The sequence below is a fragment of the Musca vetustissima genome, unplaced genomic scaffold (genome assembly GCF_032173495.1).
Source record: "Musca vetustissima isolate MV318-11 ecotype Yass unplaced genomic scaffold, APGP_CSIRO_Mvet_v1 utg24030, whole genome shotgun sequence".
In the NCBI taxonomy this organism is placed as follows: domain Eukaryota; kingdom Metazoa; phylum Arthropoda; class Insecta; order Diptera; family Muscidae; genus Musca; species Musca vetustissima.
In genome coordinates this window covers 188,171-211,349 of record NW_026877953.1, presented here as the reverse complement: position 1 = coordinate 211,349, position 23,179 = coordinate 188,171, and the positions used below count along the sequence as shown (strand labels likewise).

The 23,179-nt window shown below is 34.4% G+C and overlaps 3 protein-coding genes across 3 annotated transcripts; 2 read left to right on the top strand and 1 right to left on the bottom strand.

Moving 5' to 3' along the window:
- The first annotated feature begins 1,689 nt into the window (after positions 1-1,689).
- On the top strand, positions 1,690-6,157 carry LOC133322695 (nucleolar GTP-binding protein 1). Its single transcript, XM_061531661.1, has 4 exons — positions 1,690-1,822; positions 1,985-2,259; positions 2,323-2,653; positions 4,831-6,157. Exons 1-4 carry the CDS (start codon positions 1,775-1,777, stop codon positions 6,133-6,135), a joined length of 1,959 nt encoding a protein of 652 aa, XP_061387645.1. The 5' UTR covers positions 1,690-1,774; the 3' UTR covers positions 6,136-6,157.
- A 508-nt stretch (positions 6,158-6,665) lies between these two features.
- Positions 6,666-9,374, bottom strand: LOC133322692 (putative odorant receptor 85d). Its single transcript, XM_061531657.1, has 4 exons — positions 8,875-9,374; positions 7,042-7,243; positions 6,826-6,981; positions 6,666-6,713 (listed from the first exon to the last, which is right to left on the bottom strand). The coding sequence occupies exons 1-4, from the start codon at positions 9,372-9,374 to the stop codon at positions 6,666-6,668; spliced, it is 906 nt and encodes a 301-aa protein (XP_061387641.1).
- Positions 9,375-22,133: 12,759 nt separating this feature from the next.
- LOC133322696 (dynein axonemal light chain 1-like) lies at positions 22,134-22,847 on the top strand. Its single transcript, XM_061531662.1, has 3 exons — positions 22,134-22,285; positions 22,369-22,480; positions 22,545-22,847. Exons 1-3 carry the CDS (start codon positions 22,134-22,136, stop codon positions 22,845-22,847), a joined length of 567 nt encoding a protein of 188 aa, XP_061387646.1.
- Positions 22,848-23,179: the final 332 nt, after the last annotated feature.

Below are 23,179 nucleotides of genomic sequence, written 5' to 3'. Positions count from 1 at the left end.
TGCATTCTCCACCACTCTCCTAGCTCTAGATAAACAATAATTAAAAACTCTCTCTCTCTCTCTATAAGGTTTTAATATTGTTACGTTCTTGGATTTTACTTAATCCCGTGTAGACGTTGTTTTATTTCCCAATACAGTTCGTACTAAATAAAACGCGGGTTCTTTCTGATTACGATTATTACAATGACTTTATTGACACAACTTTACTTTGCACGTTACTTTACAGCTTTACGTTACTTGACTATTTCAATTCGCGATCTGATTCACAACTGACTAACTGCCTTGCCATTTCCTCTATTTATATGAGCCATGCCTGTCGCTACAGAAGTTTCTAGACGATCTGGTAACATCTAGATTACGAACAATCTGGTAGCATCAGAACAATCTACCAATACAACAAACACATACAAACTTACATTGAGTGAACAATAACAACAACACATATACAGGCGAGGGGGTAACAAAGAAAGAGGAATTAAGCGATCATCAATGATGACGTTTAACAAGAATTGTACGTCAACAACAAAATAGACAATGAAAGAGGAAATGGAAGGATGTAGAAAAATCTATACAGTAGTTGTTGTTGTGAAGTTATTCGAATAAACTGCGTAGTAGAAATTTACGTTACAATTCAAATTCTTAAATTAACGAAATTCATCTAAATTAACTCAAATCTAAAGTTATATTCGTAACAATATATTTGTTGTCATAGCAAATACATCATCAGCAAAATGATATTGGCAAATTTAATTTATTGTCCTCCAGAGCTTCATTAAATGACGTTTTTCGGAAAACTCCACCATCTGACATTCTTTCATTCGATCCGACATCGATATACAAAAACTTATATGAGGCATTTGCTATAGCCACGAGTAGTACTATACTGTGAGTTCTTGAAATATATTTTTTTATAGTTTATATGTTCACACAATGTTTCAAACTTACTTTTATAGTTGTAAAATACGCTTCCAGAGCGAGGTGGTGCCATCATGACAATATCAAGCCATATTCGCCAAAAAAACGTAACCGTCAAATTTGAAATTTTACAGTAGGTTTCTTTTATTAAATTCAGATTTAATAAAGCTATTATTTTAAAATTTAGAACTGTAACTTTGTTATAAACTAGTTTAGTTTTGAACTATAGTTCTAAATCTTAAAATAATAGCTTTATTTAATCAGTATTTAATAAAAGAAACCTTCTACTCTAAAATTTCCAATTTGAGGGTTACGTTTTTTTGGCGAATATGGCTCGATGTGTTTAGCGTCTACAGACGCACTGCAATTCGGGACATTCCATTTGTCCATAAATTTTTCAGATACTGCTTTCCATTCTCTTTTATCAAATCCTAACCAATTGAGTTCAAATTACCTTCAAATATTCCGGCTGTAGAACTTTATAAAGAGCATCACACGCATGATACAATAATACAAGGTAGGGCAGCTTAATTTGAATAAAAAAACAACTATGTAGGTGGTGGCTTCTTCTGCCAAGTGATTGTGTTTATTTGACATTTTTCAACACATAACTAAAAATGCGAAAAATGAATGAAAGGTTATGATTTCTTTCCAAAATCCAGTAGGGAATACCATGAAATAATTTTTTCATCCATAATATATTAATTACTTCCAGACTGAAGCGTTAAAACATGCATAAACAGGCTCTATTAATAAATTTATGAAATTCTGGTGGTTGTTGTGCGCATTAAATACCCGTCTAATATTTTTAATTTTCCTTTTTGATTTACACGTGTAACCGGAGGAAAATTGCAGCAAAATGAGTTTGTATAATTTTAAGAAAATTATGGTGGTTCCGCCAGCAAAGGTATGTTAAATATATAAACAAAAAATCTAACTTTAGTTTGGGACCCCATTTGGGGTCCATTATCATAACCTATTTGTGTGACAAATAGCAACAATTTGTTATTTGGGAGACTCCAATAATGTTTACAAATAATGATGAAATTCTATGTTTGTTTCTTTCCAGGACTTTATCGACATTATGTTGTCGAAGACACAACGTAAAACCCCCACCGTTGTGCACAAAGGCTACAAGATATCCCGTATTCGTGCCTTCTACACACGCAAAGTGAAATTCACCCAACAGAATTTCCACGATCGTCTGTCGCAGATTATCCAAGATTTCCCCAAGTTGGATGATGTTCATCCATTCTATGCGGATTTAATGAATGTCCTGTACGACAAGGACCATTACAAATTGGCTTTGGGTCAATTGAACACAGCACGCCATTTAATTGATAAGTAAGTATGGCCATTGATTGTAAAGATAATGACATGTTCTAATTGTTTTCTTCTGCTTTGTAGTGTTGGCAAGGATTATGTCCGCTTATTGAAATATGGTGACTCTTTGTATCGCTGTAAACAATTGAAAAAGGCCGCTTTGGGTCGTATGGCCACTATTATGAAACGTCAAGCTTCCAATTTGACATATTTGGAACAAGTACGCCAGCATTTATCCCGTTTACCAACCATTGATCCCTATTCGCGTACCATCATCATTTGTGGTTTCCCCAATGTAGGTAAATCATCGTTCATCAATAAGATCACTCGTGCCGATGTTGAGGTGCAGCCATACGCTTTCACCACCAAATCCTTGTATGTTGGTCACACCGACTACAAATATTTGAGATGGCAGGTAAGTTGTCATAATGATAAATATGTATTTTTGTAAGGGATACAACTTAGGGAGAGTAGTCAGGTTGTAAAGGAATGAAATTACCTTGAAAAATCAAGATGTAGCCCTGAATATAAACAAGATATATATTGGAACAAATGTTCTGTAAGACAACATCTTACACAACCAAAGAAAAGAAATTTGTTCCCAAATTTTATGCGTCTTCATGTATGGATGCTTGATATTAAAAACGATATATATCAGGCAATGTTTGGAATATGAAGGTCGCAGCTTCATTTTCTAAAATAAGTTTTTTGTCTGGCAGAATTTTTTGTCCGAAAAGCCAGAATTTTCGGGAGATAAAAACCCCCTTGCAAAGAATTGTCAATACAGATACAGTTGCGAAGAATAAAATAGTACCGGCAAGTAACCTTTTCATTTTCTTAAAAAAAAAAATGCTTTAAAATGGCGGATCGTTTTATGGACAGATGAAATTAAGATTGTGCTGTATGGGTTGTATATTTTTGAACATAGCACCTACATAACGGACATGTTCTATTTTAAATATTTTGAAAGAAGTAGCTTCAACTTTGCATTCCGCATTTTCAGAAGATAAAAAACGCCTTTGTTGGGTAAAAAATTTGGGCGAAGTAATTTTTCTGTAGAAACAGAAACTCTAAAAAAATTAGCTACATTTTCGTTATTTCTAACCAACCAATGTTATTTAAATTAGTATTTTTTCTTTCTCAGATAATAAAATACTTTCTAGATATATATTTTGGCATTGCCGATAATAACTTGTTCTGACAGATTTTATGTATCCTTATTTATCAAACGAAGCAGTTTTAATTTGACATTTCCATATCTGAGAGAATAAAATATCTCCTTGCTTAAAATCTCCAATTTAGGATGATCATTTAATATAGCCCTCATCTATCCCGATAATTTGAAATATAAAGATTCTGGCTTCATTTTCGAATCGAAGTGATTTTAATATTTCTCAGATGATAAACTACATCCTGGCAGAATATTTGCAACTTTTTGATATAGATCCCATGTAAGGTTCAAAACTGAATTTAGGCATTTCAAGGGTCTTAATCGCATATCACATTCGGAGGGGACGAAATTTAATATTTCAGGTTCTCAAAGGATAAAATACCCCTTGGAGAAAATGTTTAGGTCATATAAAGAAATATAGAAAATATATAGGTCTATGTTTTTAAGGTTCTAGCCGCATTTCCGAACTAGCTGTTTGGCATTGAGGTTTCTTAGAGGATAAATATGTATAATTTTCCTATATAGAAAGTAATTTCACATCAATGGAGGAATTGAAACCCTTGCAGGAAAATATTTAGTTTAGGGGCTCATCTTGATTATTTCCGACATTTTTACTAAAGGTAGGTCTCGACTCCCCGATCACGAAAAACACGACTTTCAAGGGAAAGTTCACACTTTCCGAGATATGGACCTCTGAAGTTCCGAAATTCATATGATCATAACCTTGTCATTTATGGACCGATGAAGGTAATATTGGTATTAAAAGGAAAATTCGAGATGAGATCTTAAACAAAACTTGCACCAAATAGTCCTTTAAAATTCAACTTTGTTGCAGAGTAGAATCTGAGAATTTTTTTATTTTAAAAATCCACCATTTATGTAGGCTAGACCTTGGGAAAATACTGATGCAAAAATCCACTATTCTTGCTGGGTAGACGCTGAGAAAATATTGATTTGAAAATCCACGATTGTTGTAGGGACAGACCTTGAGAAATCACTCCTTTAAAATCCACGCTTGTTGTGGATATAGTCCTTGCAACAAAATATTTTTTAATTTTAAACAATATTTTTGAAAAAATATCTACATTGGTTGAGGGCAGACCTTTAAAAACATACGTAAAAGTTAACCATGCTTAAAGATAGTCCTTGAAAAAAAGAATTTTTTAATAATCTATCCGTGAAGATGGACGTGGAATAACATTTTCAAGAAATGTTTATAAAAATACACAGCTTAGGATAGTCTTTGAAAAATATACTTGTATAAATGCACTCTATTTTTTATGATAGTTCCGCATTTTCCAAACGAATAACTAGTTTATATCAAGTTTTTATATAAACTAGTTATTCGTAATACAATTACAACCCCTATTTGATTTCAAAACAAACCTATTTTCATATTCACATTTTTTTCTTTCTTACAGGTAATTGATACCCCCGGTATTTTGGATCATCCCTTGGAAGAACGTAACGTCATTGAAATGCAGGCCATTACTGCCTTGGCTCATTTACGTTCATGTGTTCTCTACTTTATGGATATTTCCGAACAATGTGGCCATTCGCTGGAAGAACAAATTAAACTGTTCGAAAGTATTAAACCTTTGTTCACCAATAAGCCATTGATTTTGGCCATCAACAAAATCGATATTCTTGGCCTTGAAGATTTACCCGAAGAAAAGCGACAAGTTATTGAAAAATTACAAGAAGATAAAAATGTTCCTGTACTCTTCCTCTCGACCGTTAGTGAAGCTGGTGTTATGGAATTAAAAATGGAAGCTTGTGAACGTTTGCTCTCGTATCGTGTCGATCAAAAAATGCGTACCAAGAAAGTGGATAACATTCTCAATCGTTTACATGTTGCAATGCCTGCACCACGTGACGATAAGGTACGTGCTCCATGCATACCCGAACAGGCTTTGGCCCGTTTGGAAAAGAATGCCGCCAAGGCTGAGCGTAAACGTAAACTGGAGAAGGATATCGAAGAGGAGTTGGGTGATGATTATACATTGGATTTGCAAAAGAATTACACCGAAATTGCCGAAGAGGAACGTTACGATGTTATTCCCGAATTCTGGGAAGGACACAACATTGCCGACTATATCGATCCGGATATTTTCGAGAAATTGGAAGAATTGGAACGTGCCGAGGGTATACGCGAAGAGGGTGGTGTTTACGATATTCCAGATATGACAATGGACGAAACACTGAAAGAAATTCGAGAAATGGCCAAGAAGATTCGTCTCAAGCGTTTCATGTTGCGCGACGAAAAACGTCTGCAACCACGCAAAAACAAACCCATTATTCCACGTCACAAACAGCCCAAGGTGCGCGATCGTTCGGTTGGCAAATTGGTGGAGACAATGGAAAATTTGGGTGTCGATATGTCTGGTTCGGAGAATGCCAACTTCACCAAATCGGTGGTGGATTTAAGACGTGGCCAAGTTGCCGTTGGCACCAAGAAGGAATTGAAAAAGCCTCTGCTGGATAAGGAATCATCAGCCATTGTCAAGAAGACTGGCCAGCCATTGAAACGTAAGCCAGCACGCGATACCATGGGCATTAAGAATGTGGCCATGAAGAAGAAGGCACAAATTATGGCCAAGAAAGATATTGCCAAGAAGGTTACACGATTGGGTCTTAAGGGTGAAGCTGATCGTTTTATTGGTACCAAAATGCCCAAACATTTATATGCCGGCAAACGGGGTAGTGGTACAGCGGATAGACGTTAAGTTTTTTCATTCTATTTCAATTGTAGTTAAACTTATTTTTACGATCTTAAAATTGGGGGGCAAAATGCGATACAACATCTTTACAACTTGGGCTACACAAATAGGTTTGTTTCCTTGCGAATAAAAGGAACAGCTTTATTTTTTTTAGAATTTTACAAACTCTAATAATAATATGATGTACATTATTATATATTATTAATTATGATGCTGATGATGATAATAATATAAATATGTAATTTAAAAAAGAAAATTGAAAAAAGTTTTTTGATTTTTTTGGAATGGGATTGAATTGATTTGCAAAATTTATGGGAATGCTATGGTTTTGAATTTCGCATTATGTGACGAAAAATGTGTGAAATATTAATAATTTGTGTCTTCGCGTTTTTTTTTTAATATAACTTCATAAGCTATGACTTCGCATTCATTCAAAATGTTATCTTTGGCTTATCTGCCCTTAATTGTCCTGTTAAACCAACTCTTGTGTTAAATGAGATATAGCAGTTTAATTTAGATAAATGATCCTCCCATAATTAGGCACTTTTGAAAACAGTAAATAGCCTGTAAGCATTTCCATAAACCTGGAAATGGAAAAAAGAAAATTATAATACAGTAGTGTTGCGGATCATTTGGGATTTTGTTAAAAAAAATAAAATATTTTATCCAAATTCAATTGACTCCAAATTTGCCTACCTCCTTAAGAGTTATAACGGTTATATCAGCAATTCCCATAAAATTCAAAACAAATGGTTCCATGGTACACAAAAGCATAAAGAGCACACAACGTCTATATTTTGGGGAACCATCATACCAACTATGGGCATACAGGGATGCATTTACAAGGGAGCTCTATAAACATTTCTTATTATTATTATTAACTATTTAATTGTTTACGAATTTTGTACTTACACACTCCTTGAGTTTTTGTCCCACATAACATGTAATAATCACCTGTTTACTTTCGTATAGCAGCAGTATAAAAGCTTTAACTATGGTAAACATTGAAACATCGTCCAACATTTGATAGGCCACCAAACATAAGGTAAACGATGACGACATCACCGAGAATATTATGGAGAGAGCAAAAATCCGATTGATTTCATTGGCTAAGCTGGAAGGAAAAACAAAATACAAGTGAAAAAGAGTTAAGATCGGCCGGGTCGAACATTGGATACCCCCACCATAGTTATACTGACAGGTGCTTGAAATGAACATATAGGGAACATACCAAAAAGTGGACCTATACCGACATTTCTACAAACTGATTTATGTAACCACTTTGGCTATATTCCATATACGACTACCTACCGGGTTAACCTACTCTATGAGGATTTATTTGACATGTATACAATGGAATTGACATTTGAAACCCATCGAGTTAACGAAATTCGTTTTATATTGTGATATATGGTGATACTGGATCCTGACAATATGTAAGATACCCACAGAACAAAATTTACGATCAAAGAAGGTGGAGCACTTTTAAAGCTTTGAGCGTTTTTCTTGTACTGAGGATTTGGACCAAGATATTGAATTCAAAATGCAATTTATGCCGCTCAATGCTGAACCATATTATAGTTCTATATGCAGAATATGAAATACATATAAAATGGAAATTTCAACAGGACTATGATCCAAAACAAACCAGTCGATTAGCAAAACATTTGTCCAGGACTACAATATTAATACTATGAAGGACCTGTGCATTCACTGGATCTAAATCCAATTGAAATATTCTCAAAAGAAACCATGGGTCTATCTCGATTATTTTTGCTTGTTACAAACATATGCACAAAGACATAATACCCTGTACCGCAGTGTGGTGAAGTGTATTTTTTTAACTCAACTCAAAATCTAAGTCTGAAAATAGTCCTTGAAATAATTTGAAAAAATCCTTGAAACAATCCCTCAAAAAAGCAATGCCTAAAATTAGTCATTAGAAATAAAATACCTAAAAAGAGTCCTTAAAAATGCACGCCTACAAATAGTCCTTAACAAATCCACGCCTATAAATAGTTCTTGAAAAAATAACTTTAAAAATTTAAGCCTGAGATTATTTGTGTTGTTTTTTTTTAAATCAGTGCCTTAAGGCAGATGTGGAAAATTATTTTTCATTAAACCAAATCTTAAAATAGTTCTTAACAAAATTCAAACCTTAAAATAGTTCTTAAAAAAATCAAGCCTAAAAATATTCCTTCAAATCAGAATATTTTTAATAAATCTACGCCTGAGAGCAGTCCTTGAAAAAATATTTTTAATAAATCTACGCCTGAGAGCAGTCCTTGAAAAAATATTTTTAATAAATCTACGCCTGAGAGCAGTCTTTGAAAAAATATTTTTAATAAATCTACGCCTGAGAGCAGTCCTTGAAAAAATATTTTTAATAAATCTACGCCTGAGAGCAGTCCTTGAAAAATATTTTTAATAAATCTACGCCTGAGAGCAGTCTTTGAAAAAATATTTTTAATAAATCTACGCCTGAGAGCAGTCCTTGAAAAAATATTTTTAATAAATCTACGCCTGAGAGCAGTCCTTGAAAAATATTTTTAATAAATCTACGCCTGAGAGCAGTCCTTGAAAAAATATTTTTAATAAATCCACGCCTGAGAATAGTCGTTGAAAAAATATTAAAAAAATCACAAATTCACGCTTTGAGAGACAGTCCTTGAACATGATTTGTTATTAATCCACGCTTGTGGATAGGCCTTGAGGGTAGATATACATTTTTTTACTCATACTCACTCCGTTATCTGCCGATGTTGTCGTATTAAAATATGCAACTTTTTGGTGACCAAATCTTCTCCCTCAGCCGGTTGCAGTTCCAAAATCCGGCGTGACAATAAATCATAGTGCATGCACAATTGTGTTATTAAACTATACAGACAGAGGTCACATCCGGTTATTGTCATTCCCGAAGATATCGCTGAAAATGCTCCAATCATATAATAGACGATATATAGCAGCCACCATTGATTATCCATGGGATCGCCCATCTTCCACAGCGATAATGGTAGAAATAATGTAAACTGTCCCATTGTCCATATGCAACGCAAAGACTGCACCAATGGTAGGGTGACATAGACCGGTCCCACCACACGATAAAACGACCAAATGAACTTTTCAATTCGCGAATAATAACGAAAATATTTCTTTAAATTATATTTTTCTTCCTCGCGATTTTCGGGATATATTTCATCGAGAGTTTTCAAAACCCTGGGCAAAGCTTGACGTCGATAATACATCGAGAGTAGCTTGCCCAATGCCACAAAATTATAATTGATATAAATGATGTTGGTCAAAAAATCTTCATCTTCCGCTTGGGTGGTGAGATTATAAACGATTTGTAGAACGATGCTTAAAATTTGATTTAAGGTAATTGCAATTTGAAGATATTTTGAATATTGTCGTGGTACAATTGTCATATCGATACCAAGAAATTTCAAAATGAAACGCGATACTTGAATGTATTTTTCAATTTTTTTTGAATCCTTTGAGACGTTAACTTGGGCCATGTTGATTATGGTTTGTGCAAATGATTCGAATGCTTTTCTTTATTTTCCATTGCAACGATGATGATAAACAATGCATTCTCATGCATTGTTTATCATCATCGTTGCAATGGAAAACTACCGAGCAGTGGACAGAGTGAGAATTTAATGCGGTTTTAAAAATGATGATTTGGTGCTAAAGTATGAAACACCCATATGGCACGTGGAGCGCTACTTCATTATGGAACATTCAACACGTGGAGCTCTATGTGTATTTAACCCATTGTGATTCGCTTTTAGCTCAGATTATAAACTATGCCATCTTCAAACAAAAAGCATGAAAGTGTGACCTCAAGAACACTTACAACCTACTAATAGAGAGGAATCTAGACCAGATAATAAATTAAGAGAAACCCCAAAAAACCTGTTCTACACGAATATAAGTCAAGTCCCAATGGTGCGAAATGAAAAAAATATTTTTTTTCCTTCCTTATATAATATGAGGAGATTATAAAGTAAAAAAAACAATGTTTTATTTTAATATATAGAAAGACATTACTAATCATGAAAAATAACAAAAACAAAAATATTGTTAAGTTATTTTAATTTTGCTTGTGACTTTGTGCCCTTAAAAATGATAGAATATATAATCTAGTATGTTTTGTAACCTTTTCTAGAAATCTTAGATTTGTTTCAGAACCTAAAATGTACTTAGTCCACTTTCAAAATAAACGACTCATATTTTACTTTGTGCAGCCCCAAGAGTTTGTAACGCCGCGAAATATTGACCGATCGTCATATATCGACTAGCTGAGTTGATCTAGACTTGTGTGTCCGACCATCTCCCTTCTATTATAATTTGTAAACACGACACAGGCCATAGGGCTCTGGCCATAGAATAAGCATGACTGTTTTGATGAAGATCGGTCAATATTGCGCGTTTCAAATAGACTCAGACTTTTGTGTGAAAAATGTCAAAATTTACATCCTATGGCGAATATATTTACTCTTGAAGGACCTGGCCCCGAAAAGATGAAAGTGTATTCAAGAGGAGTTGGTTGACTTTTAAATTGGTACCCATTATATTGATGAATAGCCACGGATGTGAGAGTTTTACTTACCTTACAGGGATCTATGCGTTCTCATTTTATTCAGTATTATCACTAGAGGGCGGAAATGTAGCGCTGATGACTAGAGATGGGCAGTGGGTAAATACCCAAAGGGTAAATACCCGGTAAATTGGGTAAATACCCGGTAAATTGGGTAAATACCCATTTGTGGGTATTTATTTGGGTATTTACTATATTGAATCGGTAATACAACATCTTGCACCCTATTTCCGGGTTTCTGTTATCAAATCGATTTAGAATGGATAGTTTTACGATACTTTAAAGACGTGGGTAAATACTTGGGTAAATACCCGAGTTTTTACCCAAAAATTGTGTATAAACTCATTAACTGCCGAACCACTTGACATAGGCGGCCAAAACTTTGCACACATGTTTCTAATGTCAAAGCAAATATAGAAATCCAACATGGGGACCCTGGGTCCAAGTTTTGATATAGCCCCCATATAACCGTATCTCCCGATTTAAGGTATTTTTTGCCTATTAGACACATTTTAAGGCCAAATTGGCTGTAATTTGGCACAGAGTGTTCTTTTTGGGTACCAAATGTCCATGCAAAATTTTATGTATGTAGGTCCACGTTTACTGGTAGCCCCCATACAAAGGCACCCCTATTTTGAGTATTTACCCAAAAATTGGGTATAAACTCATTAACTGCCGAACCACTTGACATAGGCGGCCAAAACTTTGCACACATGTTTCTAATGTCAAAGCAAATATAGAAATCCAACATGGGGACCCTGGGTCCAAGTTTTGATATAGCCCCCATATAACCGTATCTCCCGATTTTAGGACATTTTTATCTATTAGCCAATTTGATTGGCTGGAATTTGGCTTAGAGAGTTCTCTATGAGTACCAATTGTTTGCTCTGGTCAACTTTTTCTGTCCTATATAGCAGTCCTGATTTTGGGTATTTATATATATTTATAAACTCTTTTACAGCCGAACTATTTGACGTGTGTTTTGAAGACCCCTTTTCCCATACAGGAAATAATATTGATTTTAAACCATGTGTGTCAAAAACCACATTTTGCATGAATATTTTGTGCAAAAAAAATCTCACTATGCCAAATTACAACCAATTTGATCGTAAAAGTACATTAAATCGGTAGGTACGGTTATATGGGGGCTATATCAAAACTTGGACCCAGGGGCCCCATTTTGGATTTCAATATTTGTATTGATATAAAAACCATCTGAGCCAAATTTTGGCCGCCTATGTCAAGTGGTTCGGCAGTTAATGAGTTTATACCCAATTTTTGGGTAAATACTCAAAATAGGGGTACCTTTGTATGGGGGCTACCAGTAAACGTGGACCTACATACAGAAAATTTTGCATGGATATTTGGTACCCAAAAAGAACACTCTGTGCCAAATTACAGCCAATTTGGCTTTAAAATGTGTCTAATAGGCAAAAAATACCTTAAATCGGGAGATACGGTTATATGGGGGCTATATCAAAACTTGGACCCAGGGTCCCCATGTTGGATTTCTATATTTGCTTTGACATTAGAAACATGTGTGCAAAGTTTTGGCCGCCTATGTCAAGTGGTTCGGCAGTTAATGAGTTTATACCCAATTTTTGGGTAAATACTCAAAATAGGGGTACCTTTGTATGGGGGCTACCAGTAAACGTGGACCTACATACATAAAATTTTGCATGGACATTTTGTACCCAAAAAGAGCACTCTGTGCCAAATTACAGCCAATTTGGTTGTAAAATGTGTCTAATAAACAAAAAAATACCTTAAATCGGGAGATATGGTTATATGGGGGCTATATCAAAACTTGGACCCAGGGACCCCATGTTGGATTTCTATATTTGCTTTGTCATTAGAAACATGTGTGCAAAATTGTGGCCGCCTATGTCAAGTGGTTCGGCAGTTAATGAGTTTATACCCAATTTTTGGGTAAAAACTCGGGTATTTACCCACGTCTTTAAAGTATCGTAAAACTATCCATTCTAAATCGATTTGATAACAGAAATCCGGAAATAGGGTGTAAGATGTTGTATTACCGAGTCAATATAGTAAATACCCAAATAAATACCCGCAAATGGGTATTTACCCGGTATTTACCCACCCCTTGGGTATTTACCCGGTAAATACCCGGTAAATACCATCTCTACTGATGACTGAAACTTTTGCATGAGGTTCCGGCTATAGTTAAGGACGACGACTAAAAATTTCAATTATGGTCAGATGATATTACGAGGATGAAATAGACCGAAAACTTAATTTTTCTGGCCGCTCTAGACGCCACAATTATAAGCCGAACATCACAACAAATTTGAGTGGTGGGTAGGAAAATACTCCTCAGAGGAGCTGTTGACATGTAATTGGTCAAGAGAGTGCCAATATCGCGAAATATTATACAGGCTCCACAGAAACATAGATATCAGTGCTTATTGTGTAGGATATAATATGGTCCGATTATACTGCTCCGATCCCTGGTTATTGTAATGTAACGTGTCGTTCAGCTTGTAATATAATGAGCAAGGCCTTTATAAGGTCGGCTAGTAAGCACAGGTGAGTATAACGTTTGCTGTCAAATCATATTTTGAAACCTATACAAAATTATGTTAGACGTCAAAACGAAAATATTAATATGTTGCCAAAATTCAATTATAATTTATATCGTCTTTGTGAAGCACATTTGGACTATTTCAATATTTTAAAGAAAATTTTCAAGTGAATTATCTTAATAAAATAATTGACGTTAAACTTAAGTTTTCTCTATGAATTCGCTTACTGGCCGACCTTATATAGGCCTTGATAATGAGAATTCTAAACTCATTTTCTATACATTAAAAATTATTTGAAATTATTACTTAAGGTCAAGTGTAAATATAATTCGTTTATACTTACCTTTATTTGTTCGCATATATTTCTCTTGTAGTACACTTTCAATTTTTGTGGTTAACGACCACAAACGTTGTAAATATTTACCATTCTTAACGCAATAATGTTTGCCAATAACTTAACTGGGCACTTAGGACACTTAACTGTTAAATTATGGCAGAGACAGTGAATACACTTGTTTGATTTGTTTGAGGTGGTACATACAAATTCATACAATGGGATATTATATAATGGAATGTGGAAGCTTCCTCTTCATGCTTTTGTGAATGGCTGTTAAGAATATTACAAGGTCGGATTGTAATAAAAAATCTATACTAATAAAAGAGTAAAGTGATTGACTGACTGACTGATTGACAGACTGATTTAACGATTCATCAACGCCCAGACGAAACGGCTGAAGCTAGAGAATTGAAATTTTGGGTCACATTGGTCCAAATGTGACAGATAAGGCTGGGTTTTGGAAATTCGTACTATAACTGTACGAAAAGTACTAAAAGGTACTAATCTATACTAATAAAAGAGTAAAGTGATTGACTGACTGATTTAACAATTTATCAACGCCCAGACGAAACGGCTGAAGCTAGAATCTTGAAATTTTGGGTGAGGGTCACCCTTGGTCCAAAGGTGACAGATAAGGCTGGGTTTTTGGAATTTCGTACTAGAACGGCTGAAGCTAGAATCTTGAAATTTTGGGTGAGTGTCACTCTTGGTCAAAAGGATACAGATACAGAGGCTGGGTTTTTGAAAATTCGTACTAGAATCGCACGAAAAGTACTAAATATGGTATCATTTGTATTTGGCGAACCAGTAGAGATAGAAATCTGAAATTTGGATTGAGGGTCACTGATGGAGTGTAGAATAGATGTAGCAAAGGACTTTTTGGAAATTCGAACTATAAGTATCGGAAAAGTACTGAAATGTACTAAATTTGGTACAATTTCGTAGCATGTGAATGGATTGAGCTAAAAACTTGAAATTTGGAATGCAAATTAAGGTTGAGAATTAGGGTCGATATGAGGAGAGTTTGGAAAGCGTGTACTCATGTATACGAAAAGTACTATATTTGGTACTATATTGGTATAAATTTGGTACTATATTTGGTATAAATTTGATTTGGAGGTACAAATCGAGCTGGAAGCCTGGAATTTGAAATTAAAATTACCGTCGGAGTGTACGATTGGGATATGAACGTAGTTTTGAAAATTTGTTACTTATGTGTACGAAAAGTACTAAATCGTGCTATAATCGGTACAGTTTGGATTTGGGTGATCCTATAGAGCGGGAACAATGCAATTTGGAGTCAGGATCACTGTAGGGGTATGTGATTGGGGTCAGGATTAAGTTTACGAAAATAATACTTATGGGTACTAAATTTGGTACAATTTGAATTGTGGATTGGAATCCTGAAACTTGGATTTAAAATCACTGTCGGGGTGTAGGTTTGGGTTAAGTAGGAAGTTTTGGAAATTCTACTACTAAATTCGGTACAATTTCAATTGTGGGTGAATTAATAGAGTTGGAATCCTGAAATTTGAATTTGGAATCATTGGTTGAGGAGGGTACTTATGGATGTGTGGGTAATGTGTGCTAAATGAAAATTTGTTAAAATTTGATTTGGGTGAACTTTTAGAGCTCGAATCATGAAATTTGGTACTAAATGGTACTCAAATTTAATTTATGGTCGATATTAATGTGTGGATTGTTTTTTTAGACATATGCAGTTTTATCTAAAAATAAAATAATATGTTAATAATAATATGTTAATAATATGTTAATACATTATTAAATATTTCCTACATTCGCTAACGAAGTTGCGGGCATATGCTAGTACTAAATAAAATCCTTATTTGACTTGGCTTTAACAAAAGTTCGGGCTGCAACTAATTATTTTGTGGCATGACTTTTGTTGTTAGCATATCAAAACTAATATTTGAACTAATATTTTTCTGTATGAATTTTCCACAAAGGTAATTGATGTACGACCTCTAAGTTTAGATTATAAGATTATATCTCAACTAATCTGATAAATAAGTATAATCTTCAAACTGACTGAAAATTTATTTAAAAGCTATATTTTAAAACCAATTTTCCCATATCTCCGCTTCGAATAACGTACGACTTAATTGCAAATTTTATGTAAAATATTGTATGATTTCTATGTTCTGAATCCATCTTCTCCTTCCTATTTGACCCTCAATAACTTATTTAATTGTATACATAACATATTTGACCATTCGCTTCTAACCATTTCATGAATATGCCACATTTTTTCATAAGGTGGTCACCAAAAAAGTTAAAAAAACTCTTAGGACCGTAGGTCTCTGTACCTAATTTTTATTATTCCTTAAATAACACCCTTATCATCACTCAAATAAAAAAATAGAGCGAAACTTTTTGAAACTTTTTTCTGCTCCACTAATTTTAAAATTTGTTTTTTGAAATTTGATGAACTAAGTACTACAATGTGGACGACTGTATACACCATATGATATCTATATACATACAAACTACAGCGAATCATAGTTTTTAACATCCACAGCAACCAAAATAAACACTTTTATAATAACCGTTAATTTGAATATTCAAATATTTGAGCATCAGAAAACACACATCCATTTTTCGAAAATATGGTAAAAAATCTGTTTATAAATAATTATCAGATTTGAACCTTTGTAGAGACAAAACTACTCGACATATCGATATAATTGGAGTGTTTTCTATCAATCCTTAACAAAAAAAAATTGTCCTCCGAGGTACTTGGTTTTGACCATTTTTGGCCGCGGTCGTAACACTGTGTGCCTTAAGTCATATAGAATGAAGAATTTTATGTAAACTATATTTTTTTTTTCTATGTCGAAGTTTTTGACATCCAAATACTCTACAAAAAGTTGCTTATAAGATTTCAAATTGGGCCCAGAGACAAGAAAGCTATATGCTTATGTTTTCATCGCCCTTTTCCGATTCTTGCTCAGAAAATGTAAATTCGTAAAAAACGTATTCCAGAAATATTTCAATTTAAATTCATTCCTTGACATAGCTCCCATATACGGTAGAAGTTCCTAGCCGAATTTTCCAACTAGACTAAATTTTTGTAAGTGTGATAAAAATCCTCTGGGTAGTCTAAGTGCAGTGTACAGGGTGCAGGGATGGTCCGTGTGACGAATTTTTAGATTTTCGACTGTCAAAAAGGTGTAAACGTCATATACCTGTATAAAATGTAATAAATGTAGTAAACGTCATTTATTTCAATATTATCAGCATATACAGTTATTTTCAGGAATATATATTATTTTTACATATATCTGACTATTCCTTACTAGAACTGATAAAAATTTATAATTTTTTTGAGAACAATATTTTAAAATTTTATATGGATTTGAGTAAAGCATGCGTAATTTCTGAATTAATTAATGGAAATAGCTATTTTGTAAAAAACCTACTGGATTGGGGAAATGTATGTCATTTACGTCACTGTTTCTGACAGGTCATCTCTGACACCGTGAGATAAAAAACTGCAAAAAAAGTCAAACGCCATAATTTGTCTAATTTTTATACCCTTCACCACACTGTGGTAAAGGGTATTATGTCTTTGTGCATATGTTTGTAACAGGCAAAAGGATAATCGAGATAGACCCATGGTTCCTTTTGAGAATATGCATAGAATCACATTCTGAGTCGATTTCGAATTTAGCTCAAGTCACTTATTTGGCCCAAGGACGAACCCTATTGAAATTGGGAAAAATCGGTTCAGATTTAGATGTAGCTCCCATATATATTTTCGTCCGATTTAAGGTAAATGGTGCACCAAAGTCCCTATATATCTTTCGATTTGCACGAAATTTGGCACAGCGTACTTAATTAAGCCTAGAATGGTGTGTGCCAAGTTTCGAGAAAATCGGTTCAGATTTAGATATAGCTCCCATATATAGTTTCGTCCGATTTAAGGTAAATGGTGCACAAAAAGTCCCTATATATCTTTCGATTTGCACGAAATTTGGCACAGCGTACTTAATTAAGCCTAGAATGGTGTGTGCCAAGTTTCGAGAAAATCGGTTCAGATTTAGATATAGCTCCCATATATAGTTTCGTCCGATTTAAGGTAAATGGTGCACAAAAAGTCCCTACATATCATACGATTTGCATGAAATTTGGCATAGAGTGCAGAATTTGAATTTGGTGCAGAATGATGTGTGTCAAGTTTCGAGATAATCGGTTCAGATTTAGATATAGCTCTCATAATATATTTTCGTCTGATTTAATGTAAATGGTGTACCAAAGTCCCTATATATTTTTCAATTTTCATGAAATTTGGCATAGCGTAATGAATTAGGCCTAGAATGATGAGTGTCAAGTTTCGTGAAAATCGGTCGAGATTTAGATATAGCTCCCATATATGTTTTCGTCCGATTTAATGTAAATGGTGTCGTCCGAGTTTACACAAAATTGACACAAATTTTGCACAACGTACTGTAGTTAGAATAACCTAGAAGTTGGATATAAATGCTTCACCAAGGTGGGTCCAATCGGCACAAAATTTTGCACTACGTACTGAAGTTACAATAACATAATGTGTGGCAAGTTTAGTTGAAATCGGTTAAGATTTAAATTAATTTACATAATTTTGTCTCTGGTCCTTCAAAAATTTGACGTCTGTTAGGATTCAATCGTTAGATATACCCAATGTGGTGAAGGGTATCATATAGCCCCGTCCGACTTTACTACTTTCCTTACTGGTTATTTTCAAATTTTATTGAATGAAAGCAAAAAACTGTCAGAAATATTATCAAATTTTAGAATAAGTTTAGATTTTTTGAGATCGGCACGAATTATTTCCTTCAAATCGGCAATGAAACCGTCACACGCTATCCAAATGTTGCCCTGCGGTATTTTGGACCATTCCCGCTTGCTTGAGATGATCGACACTTTGGTATTTTTTAGTCCCAACCTTGCTTTCCAAAATACTCCAGACAAAATAGTCCAATGGATTGGTATCCGGAGATTTTGGTGGCCATTATGCGCTGGAAATGAAGCGAGGAACCTTATTCTGTAATCATTCTTGGATGGCGCGTGCTGAGTGCGATGGTGCTGAGTCCTGTTGGAATATCCAAGGTCTGCGGCCAAAAGTTATGCGTGCCCAAGGCTTTAATACACCCTCCAAAATATTTTCGCAATAATATTTGGTATTTATTCTGATGCCACGGTCGATTATTACGAGCGGAGAGCGACCATCGGCTGTTGTGGCGGCCGAAATTTCAATGGCAAATGTGGTAAAATGAGCTCGGGGTATCATTTTTCAATATTTGCCGAATGGAATATTACGATATGTTCAGCTCACGAGCCATTTTTCGGCCACTGCCACGTGGGTTTCGATCAAGTCGCTTCTTTACTTTTTGAATAATATTTTGTCTGATTGAGACGAAATTTGGCACAACGTACTGAATTAGGTCCAGATTAATGAATGTGAAGTTTTGTTGGAATCGATTCAGATTTAGATATAGCTCCCATATATAGTTTCGTCCGATTTTATGTAAATGGAGCACCATACTGTCCATATTTGTCCGATCCAGACAAAATTTTGCACAGCGTACTAAATTAGATCCCGATTGATGTATGCAAAGTTTTGTTGAAATCGATTCAGATTAAATATAGCTCCCATATATAGTTTCGTCCGATTTTATGTAAATGGTGAACCAAACTCCAAAAGATTGTCCGATTGACACAACATTTTGCACAGGAAATTGAATTAAGGGAACCACCCCTCATTCTCGATTTTTTGATAATTTACAAACAATTGTTGTTGTTGTTTTGTTGTCGTTTTTTATAAGCAAAGAAAGTCCCTATTTTTGATTGCGGGCATGATAACTTCTCACTGTTCGCTTTACATGAAATATAGTAGAGAGTATTGGATTGAAAAATTTGGAACTCGTTGTGCAGAAATTCATCACAATCGGAAAAACTTTAGATATTTAGTACCCCATTTAAATTAAATCGGATAAAAATATATATGGAAGTTATATCTAAACCTGAATATAGCTTCCATATATATTTCTATCCGATTTAATCTAAATGGCGTACCAAATAACTAAAGTTTTTCAGATTGTGATGAATTTCTGCACAACGTATCAAATTGGAGCTATAATAAAGAGTATTGGATTTTGTAAAAAATATTCACATGCAAATACAACATCTATATATTAGGTTGCGGAAAAAGAAATCCATTATTTTTAGCTCCTGTGCGATGTTACGACTGCTAACATGCCGGTCTACTTCAATCATTTCTCCGATTTTATCGACATTTGTTATATGTTATACCCTTCACCACACTGTGGTACAGGGTATTATGTCTTTGTGCATATGTTTGTAACAGGCAAAAATAATCGAGATAGACCCATGGTTCCTTTTGAGAATATGCATAGAATCACTTTCTGAGTCGATGTATGCATATCCGTCTTTCCGTCCATGTATTTTTGTTAACAAAGTACTGGTCGCATTTATGATCCGATTTAAATGAAATTTGGCACAGGTCACTTAATTGGCCCAAGGACGAACCCTATTGAAATTGGAGAAAATCGGTCCACGTTTAGGCATAGCTCCCATATAAGGGTACCCCCAAATTTTCGGTATTTTGAGGTTCTTGAGCGCGTTTTTTAACTGAATTCGCTGAAATTTGGTACTTTGAGTTCTTATTGGGAAGCAAATCTCCCTACCAAAAATTATAAATAAAGGTCCATTTTTCCGGATACCCCTCATATAAAGGTATCCCCAATGTTCGGTATTTTGGGGGTTTTAATCGCATTTTTCGACCGAATTCGAAATTTGGTACTTTGAGTTCTTATTGGGTAGCAAATCTCCCTACTAAAAATTATAAATAAAGGTCCATTTTTTCGGATAGCCCCCTTATAAAGGTACCCCCAATTTTCGGTATTTTCGCGTTCTTGGGCTCGTTTTATAACTGAATTCTAGTACATTGAGTTCTTATTTGATAGCAAATCTCTCCACTATAAAATATAAATATAGGTAAATTTTTTCGTGTAGACCCCATATAAGGGTACCCCACATTTTCGGTATTTTGGTGTTCTTGAACCAAATTATTTTTATACCCTTCACCATACTGTGGTACAGGGTATTATGTCTTTGTGCATATGTTTGCAACAGGCAAAAGGAAACGAGATAGACGAATGGTTCCTTTTGAGAATATGTATAGAATCACTTAAGTCGGTTAGTGCATGTCCGTCGGTCCGTCAGTCCATGTATTTTTGTTAACAAAGTACTGGTCGCATTTGTGATCCCATTTGGATAAAATTTCGCACAGTTCACTTATTTGACCCAAGGACGAACCCTATTGAAATTGGGATAAATCGGTTAAGATTTACATATAGCTCCCATATATATTTTCTTCTGATTTTATGTAAATGGTTCACCAAAGTCCCTATATAATCTTCGATTTGCACGAAATTTGGCATAGGATTCTGAGTTAAGCCTAGAACGACGTGTGTTAAATTTCGTGAAAATCGGTTCAGATGTTGATAAAGCTCCCATATATATTTTCGTCCGATTTTTGGTAAATAGTGCACCAAGGTCCCTATATATCCTTCGATTTCCACAAAATTTGGCTCAGCATTCTGAATTAAGCCTAGAACGATGTGTGACAAGTTTTGTTGTAATCGGTGCAGATTTAGATATAGCTACCATATATATTTTCATCCGATTTTAGGTAAATAGTGCACCAAAGTCCCTATATATCCTTTGATTTCGTGAAAATCGGTTTAGATTTAGATAAAGCTCCCATATATATTTTCGTCCGATTTTAGGTAAATAGTGCACCAAAGTCCCTATATATTTATTAGTAAATGAAGTACTCAAAATGTGGCCGAAGATGTGACAAGTTTCGATGAAATCGGTTTAGATTTCTATATTTTGCTTTTAATTTATTTACATAATTTTGTCCCATTGTAAGAAGCAACTCTATATCTGACCATAATTTAGTATAGGTTGCAGAATGACATGTTTAATTTCATGTTAATTGTCCTTCAAAAAATGCGATGTCTGTTAGGATCCCATCTATTGAATATACCCAAAGTGGTGAAGGGTATCTTATAGTCGGCCCCGTCCGACTTTACTACTTTCCTTACTGGTTTTTTTTGGTTCAAATATCTAAGTAGATCGCACATTTAATTTCACCCGATTCTATTTACAGCTTATTGTACATATTAGCAAATCTTGTATGTTTCCAAAGTGGTGAAGGGTATCTTATAGTCGGCCCCGTCCGACTTTACTACTTTCCTTACTGGTTTTTATTTGTTTTATTTGCTTCAAAATAATTCTTTATTTATGATTATACCATAATATCACTTACCCCATATTCTGTTTATTTATAGTCCAGTGTTACCATAGTCAATTATGGAGATTGTCATAATACCGCATGAAACTAGGCAACCGAGTGCCATAAACAACGCTTATTTATTATTATTTTAAGCAACAAATCAATAGCGACAGTTTCAATAAATTCTTCGAAGAAGTCAATATGTCCAAAGCAACGACAATTAAAGAAGCCCTTAAACGGTGGGAAGAACGTGAACAACAAAATGCCACACAGGCCACCTGTATTGAGTTGCAATTTCAATGGCCACCAATAGAAAAAATGGACAATACCTTAGGTACACTGGTCAATTGTGAGTGAGTATCGGAAGTCCTTTGTCCCATAATTTCTAATTGAATGAATATAATCTATAAAATAAATCTATCACCTTTTCATTCAGACGCCTCAGTCTTTCCACCAACATGATTGAGAAAATATTCGGTTTAAATGGCATGAAAAATCTTCGTGTCTTGTCGTTATCGAGGAATTATATTAAACAAATATCGGGTTTGGTAAGCTGAAAAAATAAATTACGACGTTCATGAGAAATTGTAGTAAAAATAATTTTCTTTGCAGGAAGCTGTCGCTGAGACCCTTGAAGAACTTTGGTTAAGCTATAACCTGATAGAGAAACTCAAAGGCCTCACAGCTCTCAAAAAATTAAAGGTCTTATATATTAGCAATAATTTGATAAAGGATTGGTCTGAATTTAATCGTTTACAAGAATTGGAAACATTGGAAGATTTAGTTGTTGTCGGCAATCCCATTTCGGAGGGCATGGATGAGGCCACCTGGAGGGCTGAGTGCATTAAACGTTTGCCAACAATAAAGAAATTAGACGGGGAACCGGTGGTTTTAAATGAAGAACCGACATTATAAAAAAAGCTATATAATTTATTCATAATTGTTTTTTTATTTCCTTTGTTGTTTTTTGTTTATTATTTGTCAATAAATTGTGTGTAATGTTGTGTTAACAAATTTTTCTGCATGATTAATAATTAGATTGGTTTTGTCAACAAATCAAGTGGAAAATTGAAAAAAATATTTTGAAAACAAATAGGAAATTGTTGTTTGTGGTTAGCTTTTTATTAAAAAAACGAATTATTACAAGGTTTGCTATTTATATTTTAATGTCACTATTTTCTGAATTAGAGGGCAAAATTTAAAGTATTTGCTAAATCGCATCAAGCTAAGCTTTATATTTCACATAT

Coding starts and splice junctions, on each gene's coding strand:
- LOC133322695 (XM_061531661.1), top strand. CDS start 1,775: ATGAGTTTGTATAATTTTAAGAAAATTATGGTGGTTCCGCCAGCAAAG. Junction 1,823..1,984: donor TGGTGGTTCCGCCAGCAAAG/GTATGTTAAATA, acceptor GTTTCTTTCCAG/GACTTTATCGACATTATGTT. Junction 2,260..2,322: donor GCACGCCATTTAATTGATAA/GTAAGTATGGCC, acceptor TCTGCTTTGTAG/TGTTGGCAAGGATTATGTCC.
- LOC133322692 (XM_061531657.1), bottom strand. CDS start 9,374: ATGTATTATCGACGTCAAGCTTTGCCCAGGGTTTTGAAAACTCTCGAT. Junction 6,982..7,041: donor GACAAAAACTCAAGGAGTGT/GTAAGTACAAAA, acceptor AAATGTTTATAG/AGCTCCCTTGTAAATGCATC. Junction 6,714..6,825: donor CCGTTATAACTCTTAAGGAG/GTAGGCAAATTT, acceptor TTCCATTTCCAG/GTTTATGGAAATGCTTACAG.
- LOC133322696 (XM_061531662.1), top strand. CDS start 22,134: ATGTCCAAAGCAACGACAATTAAAGAAGCCCTTAAACGGTGGGAAGAA. Junction 22,286..22,368: donor GGTACACTGGTCAATTGTGA/GTGAGTATCGGA, acceptor CTTTTCATTCAG/ACGCCTCAGTCTTTCCACCA. Junction 22,481..22,544: donor TTAAACAAATATCGGGTTTG/GTAAGCTGAAAA, acceptor TTTTCTTTGCAG/GAAGCTGTCGCTGAGACCCT.